This window comes from Vidua chalybeata, chromosome 10, assembly GCF_026979565.1.
Source record: "Vidua chalybeata isolate OUT-0048 chromosome 10, bVidCha1 merged haplotype, whole genome shotgun sequence".
In the NCBI taxonomy this organism is placed as follows: domain Eukaryota; kingdom Metazoa; phylum Chordata; class Aves; order Passeriformes; family Viduidae; genus Vidua; species Vidua chalybeata.
The window spans coordinates 7063231-7084380 of record NC_071539.1 but is presented as its reverse complement, the minus strand read 5'-3'; the positions used below and the strand labels follow the sequence as shown (position 1 = coordinate 7084380).

Below are 21150 nucleotides of genomic sequence, written 5' to 3'. Positions count from 1 at the left end.
TAGCAAAGTCCACTTTGATATTTTTCAGCGGTGGAGGTAGAAGAGCTGGCATTGAATCTACAGACTGTACTCCATATGGCTAACAAAGAAAATAAACAGAAGTTTTCTCCCTCTTCTCCAGAATGTAATTTGTAACATGAAAACCTGGGAGATTTTCCAAAACCTAAAAGCTTCACTTCCAGCACATACACTACTGCTGCTTTGGAAGGAAAGGGCATTCAGAATTTTATTTCAAATAATGCACTGTCCTTTATAAAAAGGCTTCTCTCCTTGGAGTGATGTGTTCAGGAGTATTTCTTATTTTTCTGTGGTGCTTTTGTCCTTTTACTCTTTTAATTATTCAGTGGAAGAATACATTTACACTATTCTTGTCATTTTTTTTTTTAATTTTAATTAAAATGTACCTCTGATAGTTCCTCCCCTTAGCCAGACCTGCATGCAACAGGTGCAGTGTTTTTCACTAGCATGGATCAATATCAACATGTCTGTGCCAGTTTTTGGCACAAATCACACAGAATGACTCCTGGCACGGGCCAGTACAAACCCCCTAGTGTGATACTGATGATACCCAGGTAGGCAGAGATATCTGCATCTCTATATAAAAAGCAAAGACTGAGACATCAAATTTCCAAGGTGGCAAATGATTTCCCACCACTGAAGCTGAGACAGTAAGTTTTTATTTTGAAGGCAGATTGGCTTTTGTGTTCTAGCCTTTTCCAGAACAGACCAAAACAATCACTAAATCCTTCAAGCAGCCACTGAACTGACTAAAAGAGACCTGCCTGCAGGCGAGACAAAAATGAAATCACCATTTTTCTTAGAAAAAAAACAAACTGACAAATGCAACAGCCAGTGACAAGAAGCAGTTTGGAATTACTTACGCTCGCTGGAACTCTGGGATGCTGAAAATGGCTTGCATGACAGCATTGAGGTAGCAGCTATTTCCCAGGTTCTTCATGCCAGTGTATCCTGGGCCATACATGGGCTTCAGTTTCACACCAGCTTCCTGAATCACTTCCCATTCCGAGACTCTTGGCTTTATGTCATTATCTCTTAGCCCATTCTCTGTCTGAAAGCAACAAGATTTTCATCTTAGTCTCTTTAACTTCTGCCACAATTATGCTGCTGCCATCAGCACCACCAATTTGTGAGCTATACTCCAAGAAACGAAGAGCCAAAGCAATAGGCAAGGGTGTTGTTCTGTTTTTTTTAAAAGCTTTTTATACTTACTGATGTTTACATATTTTTATTGGAGTTTCTCACGCATGTTTATGTAAGTAATGATTGTTTTGTATTTTTCTTTGTAAGAGGAGAGAATTGATAGACTGTTAGTTTGACTAGTGTGGTTAGAGAGGTAGTAATTTCGTCCTGCAATCCACTGTCACTTTTAGGATTCTATATATTGCGAGGTCAGAAAGAAAGTTATCTTCCTTTTGCTCTTTTACACCTTGAGTAAATGTGTGAGTTATTTCGTGTCGTAGTGCGACACAAGGGGAGGTAAATCCTGCATGTAGGGGAAGATGAGGGTCAGAAAGGCAGCAGTTTGTTCCTCCAATACACCCTTAGCTCTCTAGCACAGCCACTGGCACTGAGTGCTCCCAGTCCTGACCTCAGTCCCAGCTGGGAGCTTCTCTTCTCTCAGGCCTGTGACCTCAAGCCTCAGCACCAAACACTGCATTTTTTCAGGTTTCCTATTCCATTTGTAATGGTCAGGAATAGCTGCTGCTGTAGAAGCTGCTCGTAACAAATAAACCACATGAAAAGCTGCAGATCCAAGAACTCTTCTCTTCTTTTCAAATGGTAACAGCCAATAATTTGTGACACTGAAGTTTCTCCCCTTTACAGTCAGCCTTCAGCCTGTAGGTGCAGGTCACCATAGGGTCATTTACTGCTGGCACTGCTCTGTCACTTCTCAAAGAATTGTACAGACCAAAGACCAGAGGTGAAACCTTTGCAACAGCTAAGACTAGGTTTTCAAGGCTTCTGAATAAAACAGGCTTTCCAAAATGATTTGGATAAAAGAAAATTTTTATTCATGATCCTGGCAAGGACATTAGTATACCAAAAATATTATTAGTATCATGAAGACTTCTGAAAACACAGTTTAATTCTTCTCTAGCATTTCAATTATTCTCACCACTTGGACAATGAAATACACTTAACCAGTAGCAGTTTTGTTCCTTTTTAATATTTTCTTGTTCTCCAGGTAATGGTACTAGGTTATATGCTTGGGTTAAAAAAACCAAAAAACAACAAACCAAACCAAACAATAAACCAACAAAACCACAGAAACCACAACTGCCTTTACAAACATATCCTATTCTAATTTCCTACACCATTTAAAGAGAACTGGAATCAACATCCACTAAAACACAAGTTATTAAAAGCACTTTACTAACATAGACACACACAGAGAATCCTTTTTCCCCAGTCCCTTCATAGGATGTCATGCCTTTGATCATGCTGTTTTCTAGACCTGAGAGAATGTATTTTTCTCATTTTCTGATGTGTTTATTGACAAAATCTAAACTGAAATTTACATAAATAACTTTCAGCCACTTTTTAACTTATCCATTGCTTAGTTTCTTTTTGCTTATGAATTGTATCTGTTCACACATGCAATAGGCTTTCCTTCACTCACTGTAATTAAATATTCCAGACATTCTTCTCTAATTGAAGGAGGTTTTTCATTTTGAAGACAAATAGTACATCACACAGGGAAAGTGAAAAATATAAACTAAAGACGATGAGGTACCTCTTTCAGAAGGGAATTTCTGGATTTGAGAGCAATGATTTACTCAGAACTCTGACAGTAACCCCCAAATTAGCTGGCTGAACTTTACAAAACTGGATACTGTCATAACAGTCTGAAGGAATCACAAATAAGCTACAGGTGTCATTCTTCTCCTGTTTCTCTCCCACCCCCAAGTGAACAAAGAAGTGAACAAGCTAAATAAAAGATGGATTTCCTACCACTTGCATCTGCAGCATATCAATTCCAAAGTGTGCCAAATGTTTTGCTATATGTGGATCTAAAACCGGCTCCTCTTCATCAAAGGAATAGACATCTGCAAAAGCAGAGAGAAACCAGTGAGCCCCAGTATCAAATGTTATCCCTTCTCCTTGTTTACCAACACTGCACTCTCAGCATAGGGCTGCCCATACAAAATGCCTTGTTCATATTCTCCAAGTTTGGTGCACAGACAAACACATAGCTCAGTAAATATCTTAACACCATCACCTCAAGCACTTTCCTCAAAAGAAATTATATGCCTCCACAGTATTAAAACCTAAAAACATTTATAGGGATCATAGTATTCCCTCTCCCCAAAATAAGAAATTTGTAGGGAAAGCAAGGAATAGGGCATGCAAAGTTCTCAGATATGTAGCCAGCCCACATTTTGAACATGACAACAAGAGATGATAAATTTTTGTAGAGCTACTAGATACAGACAGATCCATTAAAGCTGTGAGTATATCACACCAGCTCAATACTGACAATAGTATTTTAATTTTTAGTACAGTTTAAGAAATCCACTTTTGCCCTTTTCACACAGAGATGCAGGAAGAACAGAGAAATTCTTTATTAGAATAAAGAGGGCTTTTTTGGATTACACACCACTGGGCTGGACTTCCAAGATTAATCTAACCTTGTGGTTAGGGAGAAAAGCTAAGTGAGGTGCCTTGCTTTATTGTACAGGAGATTTAGATTTCAGTTCTCTATGACAGGCCTTTATAGCCTTAAGTAAAAGATCATAAACATTCTGGCAGGGCAAAGTTCAGATTGTAAAGGGAAGGAGTATGTCTAATGATGACATTTTCAATATGAAACCAAGTTTAATAAATCCAAAAGAAGGACAAAAATATTGAGAGTAAGAACATTCTTTTTTAGAGTTCACCTATCAAGTCGTGTAATGGCACTGAGTTCAGAGCAGGTTTCACCTACGTGAACAAATAACAATAAAGCTGTAGGCATTATGAAAGGCTAGAAGTCATACAACATGCACTTGTAATACTTGAACAGGCTTTCCATCTTTTCTCTCATGAGGTCTCTACCTCTGTAGCTAATGACTGCTTTGGTGTGTCCTCATACCAAAATCCAGAACCCCTGTGCCAGGCTCCCTGCATTTCTCTCAGGCAAGTTCCCTTCATGCCCAGCAGTTTCTCACAGTGACCTTGCTCCATAAGACCAGACCTAGGCTGACAGAGAAAGCTTAGCCAGGAGAAAGGAAGAGAAGCAAACACTGGAGGAGATAGCAGGAGCACAGATAAAGGCTGTTCACAGCACAGATGTCACTTCTGGAGCTCCTCACCCCAGTCTCTCCTGGCAGCTGCAGACCCTGGCTCTAGCTCAGCCCATCCCCTTCAACAAAAGGCATTCTCTTTGAGGTCTGCTAGTACCAAACCCACACTGAAATGACAGATTGAAGGTTAGCCAAGAACTCAAACACTAACTTTTAACATTGACCAGCCCTATGGAAAACCTCTCTGGGCAGGGAGCTGGCTTTGAGCTGTGCTGCCAGCTGCTGACCAGCCAGCAGATGCCCCACTAACACTGGTGCCCGTGACCTCTGTGGCATGTGTGTGGCTGTGGCTGCCCATCTGCTGGAATTCCACTGTGTGCTAGCAAATGCATCCAGAAGACACGACTGTCCATCCACACACATGGCAGCACAACGTTCCCATAGCATTCTGGTGAGGTCACAGCACAGCCAGATGATCCCAAAAACTTCAAACCCCCGATGGAGTGAGATTACACAGCAACTGAGCTTGGGTGACTGCTTTCAGTGTGGAAGCTTTTGATATTGTTTTCCCTCTGCTCTGGCAACTGCAGAGAGCAAATCAGCTGGAACTACTGGCCCAGAGCAGCAGAAGTGGAGCACGAGACTAATATTGTGCTCAAGCCCAGCTCGTGCCTTCAGAGCTTTCTGCTGTGTAGCTTAAATTCATGGGAAAAAGACAGAATTCACTTGTTTAAAAAGATCAAAGACAGACTATAAGAGGTGCCAAACACAGGTGTGCAATGCTGTCATACAGACTGTGGTAGATGAGGAACGTAGACAAGTCAGCAAATGTGACACGCAAGAACCTGGTGTCATTAGAGTGAGAAAGGGGAAAAAGGGAGGAGGGGAAGGGGGGAAAAAACGCACCAAGATAAATCTGAGACGGCAACAAAGATTATTAAACAGATTTTAAAATCATAGAATATGCTGAGTTGGAAGGGACCCATCAGTATCATCCAGTCCAACTCCTGGCTCTGTGCAGGACGCACAAAGAATTCCACCATGGGTCTGAAATACATCCCACCATTGCCCAAATTCATCTTGAACTTGTGCTATATAGCTTGGTGCTATAACCAGTTCCCTGGGGAGATTTTTCCAGTACCCAACCATCCCCTGGGTGGAAAACGTCTTCCTGATAACAGTATTTTCCTGATAATAGTCTTTATGATTCATATTATTTTAAGAAAATAAAAATGTCAATGCTACTTGACCTCATTCTCTTCCACAGCTCAAGATTTACACCTGTTCTGACTGTGCAGACATCTCTCCTTAGATGGTAAAAGGCAATGGTAACACTGTCCCTAAAGAAAGAAGTGGCTCAGGATCCCCCCAAAAGTATCCAACAACTGCTAAGATCAGCACCCACAAAGCAACTCCTTCCAGCACTGATCACAAGGGGTTTGCCACTGCCAGTGCCCAATTCCATGCCCCAGTCTATTCCTCACAGCAACCTCACAGTGACTGGAAATTAAATCCAGTGGCACTGGCAAGAGGGGCAGCAGGCAGCACAGTCTGCCCAGGGCTCAGCCTGCTGAGGCAAACAACTCTTCTGACTCCCTGCTGGAAAGGACTCCTTGTCCTGTGCAAGGTACAAGAGTGGAAGAGAAGCTTGGTTCAGTCTCTGCCCTGATCCCAGGTGTGTCTGCTGACAGAACACTACAAAATGGGGCTAACACCTCAGGAACCTTTCACAGTGTGCACAGCACAGATTTCTCAGGGCAAGACAAAGAGCTCTCCTCTGTGTACACATGGGGTGAGTGTCAGTGGAATACTGGCACCACCTCCTTCTCCTTCCTACTGCTGTGGAAAAGGAATAAATTATGTCAGGGCAGGGACCAGTGATTATTACTCCTGTACCATCACCTCTTCACCTTTAACCCAGGGAAGCAGAAAACAGACAGATTTTGTGTCACCATCAGCCACAGAGCCTCTTTCCTGAAGCTCATCTATCACCCAGCCCCACTGAGGGGTTATGTGTACTACAGAAATATAGTTCACAGACAGAATAATTACTGAAAAGGAACAAGGAAGGTTGGGGGAGGGAAGACTTTTCTATAGGGAAACCAAGTAAACATCATCCAGAAGAACAAAGGTCTGTGGAGAACAGCTGGTGCCTCTCATTCAGAGGGAAGGATGACAGCCTGTCCTTTGTTATCCCAAAGGCCACATAAGAGAGGAAGCAGCTGATCAGTGGGAGGCACAAGGACAGAAGCCATAAGGAAACAAGTATTGCTGCTAAAGATGGGAAAGAAAAGGAAAAATTCTGAAAAAAAACCACTACAGAATATCCTGTTTGTTTTGTAGATGCAGTTCAAAGCTACAGCTGGGCAAATCCTAAACACCTTCAATAACTGAGAGATTTGGATAGAAATCATCCAAGGCCAGGCTCATGCAAGGAAATAACATTCCATCTGGGAGAGAAAAAAATGGTTTTTGCTTAGTGTTTCTGTGGCACAGCTGGTTGAATCTGACTACAGTTGCCTTTCCTCAACACTGAATAGGACTCAGAAAAGCTCTCAACTGATGCTTGTTAAAAAATGGGGCTGCTCTAAACAGCAATTTTTCATCTCTGTAGTCATAAGCACTAAAGCCAAAATATAATCATGCTATGTGTTCTTCCATTTTTACTTCTCCATGCAGCTGCAACAAAAGATCTCTTTGCTTATGACTTTTTCAGCTCCTCATGTTTTTATTCCATTTAATCCTCACACACCATAATCCCCTCTGCAGCAACACTGCAGAACATCCCACTTGGAGAATATGCAAACAAGGATACAGCTACAGCTTTTTTCCCCTCTCAAGATCATCACACATTTTTACAAACGAGCATCACAGCAGCCCCATGAAGATGAGTGTTCATTAGACTGTTTCAGCAGCAGTTCATTCAACAAGGAAAAAGGAGTTTCCACTATGATTAAAAAACCCATACATGCTGTTACAAACAGACCTCTAAATTTAAAAAGCTCATTACCCTGTTGTTGTTCCTTTGTTACAAAAAATTGAACCATTTGTCCTAGGAAATGTAGCAGAACTAAAAAATATTGTTTCTCCAGTGTCTGTTGTTTCAGACTAATACCATTCTTATGTTATAAGCCTAGTATTATGCAAACACGCCAAAAATATTTATAGAAAATATAAAATGAGCAGATAAAATAGGTATGGGCTTTCTCAGAATGGAGTGTGTGTCACTCCCCTCAACCCTGATCAACATCACAGACTCACAGAGTTTCACACTCTCAAACACTTGCACTAGAAGCACAAACCCAGCTGGTAACAGACACACACTGCCAGCCTCCTGCACAGAAGGAACCTCATCTCAGAGCTGACCTGCTCCATCAGGAGTGATGGTTCCCAGCTTCACTGCCAGGGGATAGCCTGTCTCCCTGTAGTGCTCCATGGCGTGCCCGTTGCCCCCGCTGCCGTCGAAGAACCACTTCCCGCAGAGCACGGAGCCGTCGCTCAGGTTCAGCCACAGGTTCTCCCGCAGGTCACACCTGGAGCACTTCCAACCACTGCCAGACAAAACAGGGAGAAATAGCAGCAATATGTAAGGCAGGAGGCAGCTCTGTGTCTCCCATTATGGCAGGTCAAACCAACCCACACGCCCAGAGCCACGCAAGGGAACCGTGGGCTGAGTTCCTGCCTTTAGCTCAGTTATCCTGGACTGAATTAGAGAGCCTACGATGAACAAACCTTGTTGCCCTCACCTGGGGGGAATTCTAACACCATTGTCCAACTGTACAAGTGTTTTAGCATGTTTAGATGCCTGCAGCTCTTCTTCCCAGGAGTCAGGTTCCTGCTTCCTGTAGGGTGATTTTGCACTGAGCAGTGCATCACAAGCTATCGTCACCTGGAAGACAAATGGATGTCAGTCAAAGCCTGACACGACTCAGTGACTGGACAGAACCTGGCATTCAGCCTATTGCTAACCACATACAGAACTGCTTATCAGTAAGACTATTTATATACTCAAATATGCATCTAATCTTTTAAACTGTCGTCATTATTTTAGCAGGAGAGTAAGCACGTGTGCTATGTGAGCTTTCCTAGGACAGGCTGGCACCATAATAAGGGAAGAAATACAAGAGATAGAAGGAAATCCAAAAAACAAAGGCAAAGATCACTTTTAAAAATGACTGAGGTAAAGAATAAGTTTTATGTCCAAACAAGCACTGCACATAAGAAAATAAGGCAACATCTTGACAAAAACAGAAACAGGAGACAATTCCTACAACCGCTTCCACACACTCACTGACCAGTGCTGGTAGCTCTTCTATGTTGGGTAATGAGATTTCATAGTGATCAGGAAAGATAACAAGTTTTGCTTCATCCTCATATTCAAAGTCATCACTGTTGAGATCACTGCTTATCTCCAGATCTAGAAAACAAGATGGGCAATGTTAGAAGATTGTCCCATGATCAAGGTTCCAAAACTGTGACAGGGGTACCACTATAAACATTGCTTGCCTGGCATCATTCAGCAGTTTCTCTAGCTAGAAATATTTGTGAAACCCTGATCCAAACTGAAATCTCACCATCCTTCAAGAGAATGTTCTGAGTACCAAAATCTCCACTTAATGCCATCCCCAATCACAGGTAGGGTTGGTTTGGCCTCTCTGCAAGTAGTGCACTGTTGCAGACATTGCACTCTGCAAAGCAGCAGACAAAATTCTGCTCCTTTTGGACAAAATCAGGATTGCCATACTGCTGTGCCTTTTACCCAGAATTTTGAAATGCTATAAAGCATGGACACCAGGTCGCACTGCACATGCCCAAATTGCAGAGGACAAATAAAAAGAGCACCCCATATTTTCCAGATCACAGACCTGTCTGAAACGTGCTGTGGCTCCCATCCATCTTGGACCTGTGGCCTTTCCTCCTATAAAGATGTCCATGGCTGGAAGTATTCCTGTGTCTCATCCATAGTCTTAAATAGCTACAGCAAGTACAGTAACACCAACAATATCCCTCTCTTGCTATCTCCACTCTTTAATCAGGGTAACTATTTATTTTAAAAGCACTCATTAGCTTTCCTTTGAAGATCAAGCCTTCCACAGTGTTTGTGTGCATTTTCCTTCCAGTGTAAGAATGACTTCTTTTCTTAAATATGAGTCTTGACCAAGCAACATCAGCTAACATGTTTGCCCAGAAATATGTGGACCCAGAGAGAAGCAGAAGGGTGCACTGAGAATTAAATGGCTAGTGTTTGTGTCTCTAGCTCCATGAAAAAATATAATTATTAATTAATTATCACATAGTGACAAGACTGAGTAAAACCTTGTTCTGTTCTTCCTAGGACAAATGAAGAAGTGAAAACCAAACATGCACATGTCAGAAATTTTGCAAGATTGAACTGCAAGAATTACCCAGGCAATAATGGGATTTTCTGGATCCTTCTCCCATCTGGACATGTGGGATCCACTGTATTCTGATGTACCAGTCACTGACAGAATAAGGTTCAACCAAAAAAAGAGATGTGTGAGCAGTAGCCAAAGCTGGCTCTTAATTCCCCCCTAGTACAAGCAGATGCTTAATGAGTCACTCGATCCTAAACGAGCATTGGCAGCAACCACAGCACCCTGGGAATGCCTGAAATCTCAAATGTATGCTTGGGACAGAGGTGAGGAGGACAGAAACCAGATTCAGAAAACTCAGCTCTCTATTTACCCACAGAGCAGTAACAGACTGAACAACCCAAATGATAAAACAAGTATCAAAATACATTTTAACTTGACCTGGAAAGAAGAGCTCTTGAGAGGAACATCAACTCTTGGCTCACGTGCTGCACCAGCCAGCCCTGAGGTGACAACACCCACTGTCAGTGATTTCCAGAAACATGAACTCTCTCTCACCAGCAACCAAAAAAAGCCCCTTCTCATCAGCTCAACATAGACACCAAAGCAAGAACATTTTCTCACACTGAAAGCATGACATTTTTAGAGAATGTATTAATTCATTACTGATTCCTCAAATCACACCATTTTCATAATGATCCCTCGCTTTACTCCAGGCTTCTTTCTCAGTTTGTATTACAGTCCTGTGTTTGATACAGGAGGGAATCTCCACAGCTGCAGTTTTTAACAGCACTTCTGCTCTGTGGAACAAGGAAACTGAGGCTCTCCAGGCTGATGGTGCATACAGCAACACATCTCAGGGGATTTTCACTTAATGCCAGAAATGTGATGGCCAGCACAACAAAGCCAAAAGTACTGACCACCTCCTAAACAGGAGAGAGGTTCCTCAGAGAGGATAAAAGCTCAGGTTTGGAGGCAGTGAAAGCTCTTGCAGGGCTGTGGTCACAGAGTGCCTCAGCCACCAGAGGGAACCTGGCACCAGCTCACAGCGGCCACCGGGCTCTGGGGACGTGTGTGACACCCTCTGATCTTCACTGCCTTGTGCTCTGGACATTAACTTAAAGCACCTGCAAGCCCCTTATAGAAACAGCAATGATATGGTTGCCTGTGTTCAAAATTCAGACACACACTGCAGCTCATCTCCCAAGGCAGACAGCAGCCAAACAGTAGAGACTTCAGTGCTGCTGGCCTGACCTGCATCTGAACCAGTGATCCAGGGATGAAAGACAGAGTATCCTATTAGCAATCATCTGCTGTCATCTAAGGACTTCACATGCTTAGGAGCACCAGCCTCCTGTGTGCAATGGGCGGGGAAGGGAATTTCCTTTTTACCTGCTCAGGTTTCATGCCATTCCTATCAGCAGAAAAGCAGAAAACAGGGTCCCATCAGCATGGGACTCTTTCTGCCTGATACACCAATATGGCAGCACCCACTTGTTACTTTAAAGGATGCAGAAAGCTTCATAACCGTCCTGGGAAACATCATGAGGATTTAAAAGTCCCCTTTTGAAGGCCACCTAAAAGTGGTACCCTTCCACCCAACACCTACTCCCTCTGACTAGGAATTAAAAGGCACTGCCTTTTCACTCTGAAGACACTTTCTGTTATGTACTGGTCCAGGCCCAGTACATAACACTGGAATGGACTTCTAAGGTCACAGACTGAAATCCCTCCATACAGAGCAGGTGACCATATAAACTAATCCCTTTTAGGGACACTCAGAGGGACCCCTTAATGAGGTCAGCTGAAAACACCCAGATCACCACTCATACTTTTAAATGTCGGCTTGCTGAGAGACATAGTTGTTAAGTTTGGTAAGAAATTGTACCTGCATTGTATTTTCTGTGCCTGTGCAAGCGCCAGCAAGGCTGAGATAGCATGAGGGCAGAAGGAATAAAAACAGGTGACTGTGACTTTAGAAGGCAATGGAGCCCACACTAAATGTGGACTGAATTTGACCCTGAAGCCACTGGGCATCATGTGCAGTCTGCAAGTAGTTTCCAGTGCAGAATTTTAGGAAGGACTAACAGTACCTACAGGAAAGAGGAATAGGGTGAAATCTACAGGCAAAAGGTGCATATTTGATTAAAAACTACCACTAAAGACACTGAAAGTATGAACTTTCAAGCACAATACTTCATCCAAAGTTGTTTCTTGATCAAGGATGCTCTTCCAAGATGCAGTGTGAGCAGAAGGCAAATAAAAGGGCTTTACTCAGTTCTGAGACTGAGCCACAAGACAGCCAGCCAGTTTGTAATCCTTCCAGGGAGTGACAGCTTGATGGTCATTGTTTCCCTTCCAGTGGAGTAACACCTTTCTGGTGCCTCCTGAGAGCCTCAGTTCAGCTCTTTGGCCACCAAAACCAAATATCCACAGGTTGTAAGTGTTGTGTTGGGAGGGCAGGAAAAGTAAAGCAGCAGACACCTCAAAGCAGAGGCTCAACTAGCACTGTTATTTTGGGTGAGTAGAGTAAATAAATGTACTGCACCTCACAAGGCATCACTGAGTGACGGTGAGAAGGTGCTGCTGCTGAACTGACTGAAAACAGCAGCTGGGAGAGACACTACTGTCATGTAAACCAACCCAGCAGAGGGGAAGAGAAGGAGTGGATGTGGCCAGATCAGATTTAGACAAGTTACCAACTGACTGCACTAATAATAGGGGCATAAAAGACTCCAGACAGGACCCCCGACCAGGATTTCCTGCGCATGTGGATGTGTCTGTGTGCGTGTGAAAGGGAATGCAAACGTGAAAATTGAATGAGGGTGTTGACTTGCAAGTCTACAACTAATTTTGAAACCCTAGAAAGACATCTTAGGAATCTGGGCTTGATCCTGCTTTCACAGAAAGCAATGGACAAATTTGTATTGACTTGGGAGACCTGGGTCTTCAAATCAAATTATTTCTTCCTGCCTCTAAATAATAGTGAATTGCAGCAGCAGCACTTTGCAAACTATAAGCTACTCCATTCATTTTTTTTTTCAGGCACATTCAAAATATTAACTTCATCAGATTAATTATAAAACAGAAGAATTTTTTTTAAGTTTTTTCAAGTCATAACATTTTCATTTGCAGAAAAATGAAAAGTAAACCTTTCTACAAGGATCATTTGGCTGATTCACTACTTGTAAAAGAACATTCAAATTGCTTGCTACATCTTCAAAGCATTTTTATGTTGGTCCTATTACTAGGTAAGACCTCATCCCTTGTATTTCTGGCACAGTCACATATTAAGCAAGCAAAACTAAACCACGAAAATTCAAATTCAGAACTCTTTTGACAGCAGCATTAGCCTGCGTTAACCTAGTCTAATTTTCACAGTGCTACCCAAACCAGCAAACTATAAGACTCTATTAGTGTAAGGTATCTGCTCACCATCCTGTACTCAATTCAAGCATACATGGCAAAGCTAAAAAGCAGCAGCTAATCAGTTCTACAGCGGCTGCTGGGCAATATGCACTATTTTACTGGGCTAAATTGAAAAAATATTGTCAGGAAATACTTAAGTTCTCCTACATGACAACTTTTCATTCACATGTACAGATACTCTATTTCTGCTTACTCACATAAGTATAAACTTTAACCACTCATGGTAAAAGCCCTCTTCAGAAGCTCTCCAAACAAAAACATCCTTAGGGCAAACAGGGTTCTGCTCCTGCCTACGAGACCTGGGAGAACAAAGTGAAGCTGTGGTCAAATCCAGTACAGGCACTCTCAGGAGTAGTCTTTACACTTGGAAACAGTAGCTATGAGTCCATCCACTGCCATCAGCAGGGAGGTGCCATCCAGGAAAAGCTCAGCAGGTTTACAAGTTCTCCCAGACTCTCCAAGTGGAAGTTTTCCTTTCCAAGGTCTCCTGAGACCTGCTGTGTGTCACAGATACTCCTCCTAGCAGCAATCACAGATCTGCTGACAGAGCTGTTCATCTGAGGACTTCAAAACACTTTTAATTGATGGTCTGAGTTAGCCCTGACTTTGCTCAAAACAGAGCTGCCACAGCTTGCTGCAGGGGCAGATGATGCTCTGGTAACCAATCTGAGACAGGACATCTGTCTAGGGACAAGTTTTATGACAGTCACTCTGCCAGCTCTGTATAGCCAGGAGTCCAGGCTCTGGCATGGACCCACAGATGCTCAGGAGGAGGGCTCCAGAACCAGGCAAAAGTGGGGTGATTGCTCCCTCAATGCAGAGTGCAAATATCTGCCTGAGGGTTTTTGCTTGTTGGGAATGAGGGGGAATGGTGTTTGCTAGCTGGCTTTGGAGAAGGATATAGGGGGGTACTGTGTGTAGATGCAGTTTCACTACTCAAAAGAGAGGTTTGCTTCCTATTTATAAAGCAAAATGATAGAAAAAAAAAATATGAAGTGTTACTTTACTGGTTTTCCACTTAAACCTCCCATTGCTGCTGACAACTGAGCTGACATTTCAGAGAACCATTCACCCCATCTCTCTGAGCAGCAACAGGTAACTGGGACCACATCCCTGTGCACACACAGTCCAAGCACCTCTCTTGTACTCTTTGCATCTTTCAGCTACTTCATCTATTGTTTAGTTACTCAGTAACACCTTAAAAATCACTTTTAGATTTAACTCTTAGGTAATTTTAAATCAACCATCAAACTCAGTTTCTTCAGTTTTCAATCCCTTTCCAGACCACTTACATTGCATTAATTCAGAGTCTGAAAGACTCTGCTGGTAACTCCTGGGATAATATGTTCAGGGGCACTCTGCTGGTGATTATGGTAAAAACTGGACCTCCAATCCCTTCAGCACAAGAATCTTGCCCCTAATTCTGCTGCCCCTTTTGACCAGAAGCTCATAAGATGATCACAGTACGCCCCATTAACCGAGTTTTTCTTATTCACACAAAAGGCACTGAATAAGACAGACACTCTGCTTTAAATATCACCCCAAATTCCCTGAAACTTTGCACAGCCTGAGCTGAAGCTGTCATGTCCACACTGTCTAGCAACACCTCAACCAGCCAGATTAAAGGCAGTTCATACATTTCAATAAACAATGCTGTTATGCTTCCTGATTACACAGAACACTCACAGCCAACACCCTCTAGCCTTCTCCAAAGAAAGCCAAACCAAAACGTGTCCAGAACCTGATGCACTTATGCACAGGCACACACACTTTGCTGTGAATCTTTCCATGTTTAGGAAAGATAAATATTGCAGCTGACTGGCCCAAGCAGCCTGTTTCTTTTGCACTGACTAGACAGCAGCAGTGCTAGAAAGTAATCAGTGAGCATCCAAAAGATGTTTTCCTAATACTAAGGAGATTGAAAAGGGTTTAGTATCTTTAATAGTTTTACATCAAAGAGGATTATAACAAGCAATGTTACGAATGCCCAAACTGGATTGGCTTTGTACACAAAGCTTAAATCTCTGGGCCTTCAGGGAATTATTGATAGATGTGTAGGAGAGAGGGATGCTGGAGTTAGCCACTGACCCTCGTCTGGTTTTGTCTGCCAGGGCAAGCCCTACCTGGCAGGTCACATACCTGGGTTGTACCAGGCAGGATAAACTCACCATGGGCCAGCAATGTGCCCTTGTGTCCTTTAAGGAGGCCAGTGGTATCCTGGGGGCCAGCAGATCAAAAGGGAGATCCTCCTCCTCTACTCTGCCCTGGTGGGGCTGCACCTGGAGTATTGCATCAGTTCTGGGCTCCCCAGCCCAAGAAAGACAAGAAGCTGATGCAGAGGGTCCACTGGAGTGCTACAAAGATAATTAGGGGACTGAGGCATCTCGCTCGTGGGGACAAGCTGGGCCTGTTCAGCCTGGAAAAGACTGAGAGGGGATCTTATCAGGGCACAGAATATCTTCAGGGCAGGTGTCAAGAAGATGGGCTCAGATTCTCTCCAGCGGTGCCCAGTGACAGGACAAGGCACAACAGGCACAAACTGGAACACAGGAAGTTACATCTAAATATGAAGAAAAGCTTCCTTACTTTGAGGGTGACAGAGCACTGGAACAGGCTGCCAGGAGAGCTCCTGGAGTGTCCTTCTCTGGAGATATTAAAAACATGCCTGGATAGGATCATGTGCAGCCTGGTCTACATGAACCTGCTCCAGCAGGGGATTGGACTTGATGATCTCCAGAGGTCCCTTCCAACCCCAACCATTCTGTGATAGTGCCCAAGGTTACAACGAGAAAGACAGAATTAAAACAACCTCTTTAGATGAGATCAGCAGTTCTGAACCAATGAAAAATATGTTGGATTAAGAGATAAACCACCAAATTTTGCTAACCACCTCTGCTGCTGTTACATGAAAAATGATCTAATCAACTAACTCTCTGTGCTTTTGTTTCCTCGGCTGTGAACAAGGACAGGAATCATTCTTTGTTCTTTGCTTTAAGCATGGCCAAAACCAGTAACATCTGCTGATCCAAAGAAGTGGACACAACACATTTGGAAGCATGGAAGTACTGCCTCCAGGAACAGAGCAGACACAAGTTTACTGCCAGCCAGCAGGGGCTGCAATGAAGACTGCAGTAGAACAATAGACCAGATGAGATACATTTTCAAAAGGGCATTAGATTCCAGAAGTGCTGGATTAAATGGTGATAGATCCATGTTCTAAACCCACTCCAGTGAAACTGCACTGCCCTCAGGAGTTCCCTTGGAACTGCTGCTCAAGACCTACTCAGAGGGAACAAAATGCTGATGCACAAGGGTGGAATTTGAGGATTTCAGCATGGCACAGCAGAGACAGTACCCTCTGCCAGTACCCTGTACACCTCAGTGACAGGAGCCTTCAGGTGTATGCAGAAGATCAGCAAGAACAACATTTGAATGTGCTTTTGTACTTTGTATTTACACTCACATTGCTAACACTGTACAACCACTGCTGCATTGCAGGCAGCTTTGTTTCTGAACCAATTATTCTATAAGCATTCAGTGACAGTCATGATTTTCAATGTAAACTGGCAGTAAATGACATTTAGAGCAGCATCTGCGATGTAACACTCTCTTCCTACAACTTTAGCTTTTTTATGACTCATTTTCCGTCTTTTTTCTTTCTCAGCCCTCCTTGCAAGACTTACCTACACTAACAACAACAATTTAATCAATCACAATCTGTAAAGGCCTCTTAGGGACACATTCCACAGATCAAAGCATTTCCAACACAAGGTCATTTGATTGTTTCTCTTTAGCCATAAGAGCTGGCAATGGTAAGGAAAACATTTCACCTTTTCATTACCTGAAGAAAAATTCACTGTTCACTATTAATACAGAGACAATAAATAATAGATGAATTGGAGAAATACCACAAGCTGTGGGAGAAGAGAGAACACAGATTTTCATCACATTCTCCTCATCCATATTTATGAGTCCCTCAGGTTTTCTGGGTAATATGAATAAATGGATTTTGGATGATATGGGCATGGTAAGAAAACTGCTTTCCATGAAGCAAGGGAATAGAACTGTGGACACAACAGAATTAGAGATGTTCATGATGTATGTGCAGTTGCATTCTTTACAGGAGAGACCACAACATCACTGAAGAACATTTACCTGTATAACAACTTTAAAATGGTAATAACACTTCCTATGACCAGCTGCTGAGCAGAACAGAGCCTCACTGAGGCCCTAATATATCTAAACATTAAGTATGGGTCAACATTCTAATAAAAGAGTGCTTTGTGGAAATTCCAGAGAGAGAGAATGGACAGAATTAGTAAAAAAGTGCCTTTCAAAGCCTAGGCTGTTTCAGAGTAGTTGAGGATCTATTTTACATTAAAATGTTTCATGTATACATACACACACATCTTTCAATATGCACCAAAATGGTTAAGAATTACTTATTTGCCTGGAAAACCTTTACACTCTAGAACCAAAAGTTAAAAAGAAAACCAAAACAAACAGCAGGAAATCAAAACCCAAAAGGAGCCCCAGAGCCAGACACAATGGTGGGCAGAACCCAAGTCCACATGCAGACAGGGTCAGGAAAGGACTGTGTGAAAGCAGCTGCTCACAATACCTAAAAATAGCTTAGCATTCCTCCTTTTTGGTAAGGCTCCACCAGATGCTCCTGGTACCTTCTGGAAAGAGAGAAAGAAACAATTAAAAATCCATCAAGTGAGACAACAGTAAATCTGCATCAACCCCTCCTATCAAGCCACAGTCCTTGATGAGCAAGAATGTAAATGCTCTTTGCTGTCCTCTGACACTGGGACTCCTCAGTGCCCAGCACCCCCAAGGAGTGAGGGATCCTCCACCTGAGTCCTTCACTCTTGGCTGGCTGGCAATTGATCAGAGGGTGTCCCACAGCCACCACGGGTGGCAGCTGCTCTGTCACCGAGGCAGAGACACCCAGCACCTCTCAAACCTCCCTCCACTAGATCCCCAACAGTATTTCTTAATGACTAAACTGAATTACAGAGAAGAAAAGGCTATTTTCTGCGTAAAGGATTCAACCCTTCATAACTAATTCCAGTAGGACCACTTTGCTTTGATCTGTTAGTTAGGTTCATTTTCTTCTAGCCAGAAAAAAATGCCCTTTCCGTCAGAATCTATGCCTGCTTCCATTAATCCAAATTACCACCATGTTTTCTAAATATTAGAAAGTATGGAGGAAACTCAACAACACTCAAGCAATTGTTTAGTGGGGGATTTGATTGTATTTTTTAATTTAAGCAACATAGCAGAGAACAGTAACTTCCAAATAAGATTAAGTTGCACTACTTTTCCAGTTCAGAATACCTCAGACTACAAGGGAAAACACAACTAACTGAGGAAATGTCAAAGTCAATGCACTTACTCCTTAAGCTGTTTATTAAACAGCACCATTAAATCAAATGAAATCAAAAAAGCCTCTGTGGCTATTTGGTGCCAACATGATGCATGATGCAGTGTGTAATGTTAGTGTAACTGGCAAGGTTGTTAGGCAACTTTTTTTTTTTTTTTTAAATAATAATATTGGGATACAACAGGTGGAGAGAAAGCAGCCAAGAACCTGTCAGCCTACAGGGAAAGTTCATGCTCGCCTCTGCCCCTTCGCAGGCAAAAGGGTCACATATTTTGGGTGGTTCCCTTCACCATGTAAATTAAAGCTCTGGCCTAAGCAAACTGCTTTAATCATCAGTGAGGTCTTCTACATCATAGGAAAATTTTCCATTCTTAGAAAGAGCAGATGCTGACAAACACCCCTTGGCTGCATTTAAGAACAGAATCCATTATCCACATAGAAAAGCCCTAGGGAAAAGTCAGGGTTGCAACTCCAGCAGTTCAAATAAAAATAAAAATTCCTCAATGAACTGAAAATAACATGCAGAAAATTTCTTTCTTTAATGCTACTGGAATTTAACAAGTGGGAAGGAAGTAGCCAGGAAACTATTTTAAATGTATTTTAAATATATTTTTTAAAGCAGTAGCAAGAAATAACATAACCCAATTGCAAATACATTATGAATTACACATTCTCCAAGGACTCTATTTCCAGAACTAAAAAAAAAAAAAAAAAAAAAAAAAAAAAGTTTTTTCCAATACTGGGAAGCTCCAATTGAATTTTGATGTCACCAAGTGTGATATTGTGAAAGTCATTGAGACTAGAGATTTCAAAGAGAAAGAATTCGCATGGAGTGCTTACATTTAACTCACGCTAACAACGATTTCAGTTTGATTTTTCCAAATACAAATACATCAGAAGAGAAGCTGCTTAATACTTCCAAAACACCCACAACCTCAACCTGACAATCTTTTTTTTTACCTTGTCAGAAATCACTGAAAACATTCTCCATTCACAAACCCATTTTTGTTTCTAACAGATGTGACACACCCAACAAATGGGAGTGACACGAGGCATCAGCAGTGGCATTAAATTCCATTTGTGATGCTCCTTGGACAAGGTGACAGTGCAGCCTGTTCTGCTGTCTCTCACTTTTTATAACACCATCATCCCTGGATAACATCCAGAAGCCTATCCCTGTAGGAAATCTTTGTGCTTCTCTGCCCAGGGTTTTCAGCAGGGCTGAGCTATCACTACAGCACCAAGCTGAAGCTCTGCCTGGAAATGAATAGCACCCAGGCAGTTGTATAAAAGTCATACACTACAGAGGAGAGGCTGATTTTAAAATTCTGTAGAGTGTAACTCTGTGAAAAAGGAAAAATAAAAATCAATTTCCTTTATTTAGCTAAGAATTTTACCAGGGGGTGCTCCATAACTTGCACTTGTGCCCATCTCTGATGATCCAGCAGAGGCCTCTGGTGCTGAGCTGCCACAGGCAGATGCTCCAGCTCTACTTGAGCCAGGCTGAAGATGTGACCCTCATTTTCTAACTGAATTGTGACAAGATACACAAATGACATTTATTCCAAACATCTTGAGAAGCAACCTGGGATTTCTGCAGCAATGCAGTGCATTCTGCAGGGATGATGCCAAGGGAACCACAGGCAGGAATAGCAGCCTCACTCTAAGAATCTTAAGATAGCACATCCAATGCCTTTGGCTTTACTGTATCCTACACCATTAAAAGCTTGGCTTCCAAAACCAAAACCACAATGCAGCATGTGCCAGACACTTCATAAAACTCTTGATGTTTCACATTGCTCAAAGGAAAACAAGGATAGCACTTAAGAAGCAAATAGTCATGGCAAAAAAAAAAAGAAATCCACAGTTAATATATGAGGAATCCTGGCTATGAGCCCTATTAGATGATGCAATATTCACCTGCACTGTGTAGTCAAACCCTGTTTCCTGCCACATGACCCAGAGAACCAGTGTGTTGCCACCTTCCAGCACAGAGCCAGCCCCTCTGCTGCATCATGATTCACCCAGAGAAAATCAGGAACCACTGAACTTCTTCAATCAAAGGGGTTTGCAACACCAAACAACAGTTGGGATATTTGTTTCTCCATTTTGGAGCTCTTCAGCCTAATCTTTATCAGGAAAGGAACTTTTGAGGCCTCATTTTAACCCCAGTTTACCTGAACTTATGGAAGAAAGTTATATACAAGGAAAGCTGACAGGATTTCTGCCCACCTAGATAGCATTTTTCTGTCTCTAGATACCATCTTTCAGGAGTGTTAAATTCAGTCAGAAGAACCATTGCTAAAACCAGAGTAGGCTCTGCAAAAACTCAGTTAACAGAGTGAAGGAAAATGTTGGTATTGCCCTTAGAAGGAAAGGCAATTCTAAAGTATATCATCTACCATGTCATCCTGGAAGACATGCAATCCACTTCACTGTAATTCTGATAAAATATGAACAGTCCTCCACTGGAAATAAAGTAAGTAGTCAGGGCACTTTACATAACTCAAGGGCTCCATCACCCAGGGGAAGCCTTGGGAATGAGAAACAAGGATTCTAACCCACTCCAAGCAGCTATTTTAAGCCCTCTAACTCGCCAATAGAGGCAGAGCTTATGGGAGAGTGAGCTCTAAGCACACCCAGTGCCTTCCTTATAGCTCAGGTCAGAAGTAATTAAGAGTCTTTTGAAGATGCCAGGCAAACCACAGGCAAACAGAGGTTATAAAGCACAGGTTATAGGTGATATGCAGTGATG

At 42.5% G+C, this 21150-nt stretch overlaps 1 protein-coding gene across 2 annotated transcripts in view; it reads right to left on the bottom strand.

The window, feature by feature from the left end:
- The window catches only part of USP13 (ubiquitin specific peptidase 13), a 50489-nt gene that overhangs the window by 18878 nt on the left and 10461 nt on the right, over window positions 1-21150 (bottom strand). For both annotated transcript variants that reach the window (XM_053952183.1, XM_053952184.1), the window contains exons 3-8: window positions 17628-17688; window positions 8540-8661; window positions 7991-8133; window positions 7611-7795; window positions 2974-3068; window positions 882-1069 (exon numbers count right to left, since the gene is read on the bottom strand). In XM_053952183.1, the coding sequence (XP_053808158.1) occupies window positions 882-1069; window positions 2974-3068; window positions 7611-7795; window positions 7991-8133; window positions 8540-8661; window positions 17628-17688 (794 nt within the window). The remainder of the gene's footprint in view (window positions 1-881; window positions 1070-2973; window positions 3069-7610; window positions 7796-7990; window positions 8134-8539; window positions 8662-17627; window positions 17689-21150) is intronic.